This window comes from Rhea americana, unplaced genomic scaffold (genome assembly GCF_003343005.1).
Source record: "Rhea americana isolate MKP2758 unplaced genomic scaffold, rheAme1 scaffold_552, whole genome shotgun sequence".
NCBI classification, from domain to species: Eukaryota; Metazoa; Chordata; class Aves; order Rheiformes; family Rheidae; genus Rhea; species Rhea americana.
Genome location: NW_028186704.1, coordinates 52,105 through 53,637, shown reverse-complemented (window position 1 = coordinate 53,637; position 1,533 = coordinate 52,105). Strand labels below are relative to the sequence as shown.

Genomic DNA, 1,533 nt, shown 5'->3' with positions numbered 1-1,533 from the left:
GCGGCTCGGGCCCCCGCCCGGCCCGGCCCAGCCCGGCCCGGGCCCCAGCGGCCTCAGCGTCGCTGCCGTGTCCCGGCCTGGGTGTCCTGGCCCTGGGGAGCCAGAAGCGCGGCGCGGCCGGGCTGTCCCGGCCCCGGCCCGGGCGGGCAGGGAACCGGCTCCGCTGCGGCCAGTGTCCCGCTCCCCGCTCCTTGCTCGCGGTGCTCGCACGCTGCGCAGCCCGAGCACGCTGCTCTCGGCYGGATGAGAGGCTCCACATCCACCAGGCCTGCGGGGACGTGCCTCTGAAATCCGCCCCCTGCCCCGGCTCTGCACCGCACACCTCGCCCCCCTCTGCGCTGGTGTTGCCTCCTCTCGGTCCCGTGCGCGCCCTTGCAGGGGTGGCAGAGCTGCCCCGGGACCTGCTGCGCCAGGAGCCGTGGTGCCGGGCGGCCCCGCTAACGTGGGTCTGCTTGCAGGTGTGGTTTCAGAACAGACGGGCCAAGTGGCGGCGGCAGGAGAAGCTGGAAGTGACCTCCATGAAGCTGCAGGACTCCCCCATCCTTTCCTTCAACCGCTCGCCGCAGCCGGCACCCATGGGCCCCCTCAGCAGCAACCTGCCGCTGGAGACGTGGCTCAGCCCGCCGGTGCCCAGCAGCACGGCCCTGCAGACGCTGCCCGGCTTCGTGGCCTCACCGCAGAGCCTGTCCGGCAGCTACACACCACCGCCCTTCCTGAACTCTCCAGCAGTGACCCACACCCTGCAGCCCCTGGGGGCCATGGGGCCACCACCGCCTTACCAGTGCGGAGCCACCTTTGTGGACAAGTTCCCCTTGGACGAGGCAGACCCGCGCAACACCAGCATTGCCGCCTTACGGATGAAGGCCAAGGAGCACATCCAGTCCATCGGCAAGCCCTGGCAGACGATCTGAACTCCATCCTCCTGCTCCAGGGGAAAAGCCCACCAGAAAGGGCTGGTCCTGAGATGACCGAGGGACCCGCTTGCCCACCCGGCTCCTCTGGATGGCCGGAGCAGGAAGGGCTGTTCCTCCCGGCAGCTGTTCTCTCCCTGGCTTGCTTTGTATTCTGCGCTCTTTTTAAATCCCTTTCCCACCTGCCCTGCAGAGTTAAGGGCCTGATTCTAGCTTAGGAACAATCTCTTCTGCTCTCCCTCCTTGATCGGACACTAGTTGCAATAAAAGCTGTGGTAGGGCGAAGAGCTGTGTAAGGTGGCTGGGAACTGCGGCCTACATTAACTTTTTTTTTTTTTTTTTTCTGGTTTTGTACCATTAAATGGCGCAACCTACATGAAGACCATGCGTCATGTTTCTCAGCCTGAGCAGGATGCTGAGCTGGGCCCTTCTGCTGTGTCTTGCTCGTGGGGGTGGGACTGGCCCGGCTGGGGCTGGTGGCTTTTCTCCCTGTCCCGGCCGGGGCGGCTCCCCGTGGCTGCCGGCGGCTGGGGAGGACGCGGCCGCACGGCGAGAAGCAGGTCCGGCCCCAGTGCGGAGGGTCCGGCGGTGGCGCGGAGCTCGAAGGGGCCCCGGCTGCTCC

The 1,533-nt window shown here is 67.0% G+C and overlaps 1 protein-coding gene across 1 annotated transcript in view; it reads left to right on the top strand.

The window, feature by feature from the left end:
• The window catches only part of LOC146587939 (retinal homeobox protein Rx2-like), a 2,811-nt gene extending 1,872 nt beyond the window's left edge, over window positions 1-939 (top strand). The window contains exon 2 of the mRNA XM_085318783.1: window positions 379-939. Coding sequence (XP_085174909.1) covers window positions 379-911 — 533 coding nt within the window. The 3' untranslated portion in view covers window positions 912-939. The remainder of the gene's footprint in view (window positions 1-378) is intronic.
• The last annotated feature ends 594 nt before the right edge of the window (window positions 940-1,533 follow it).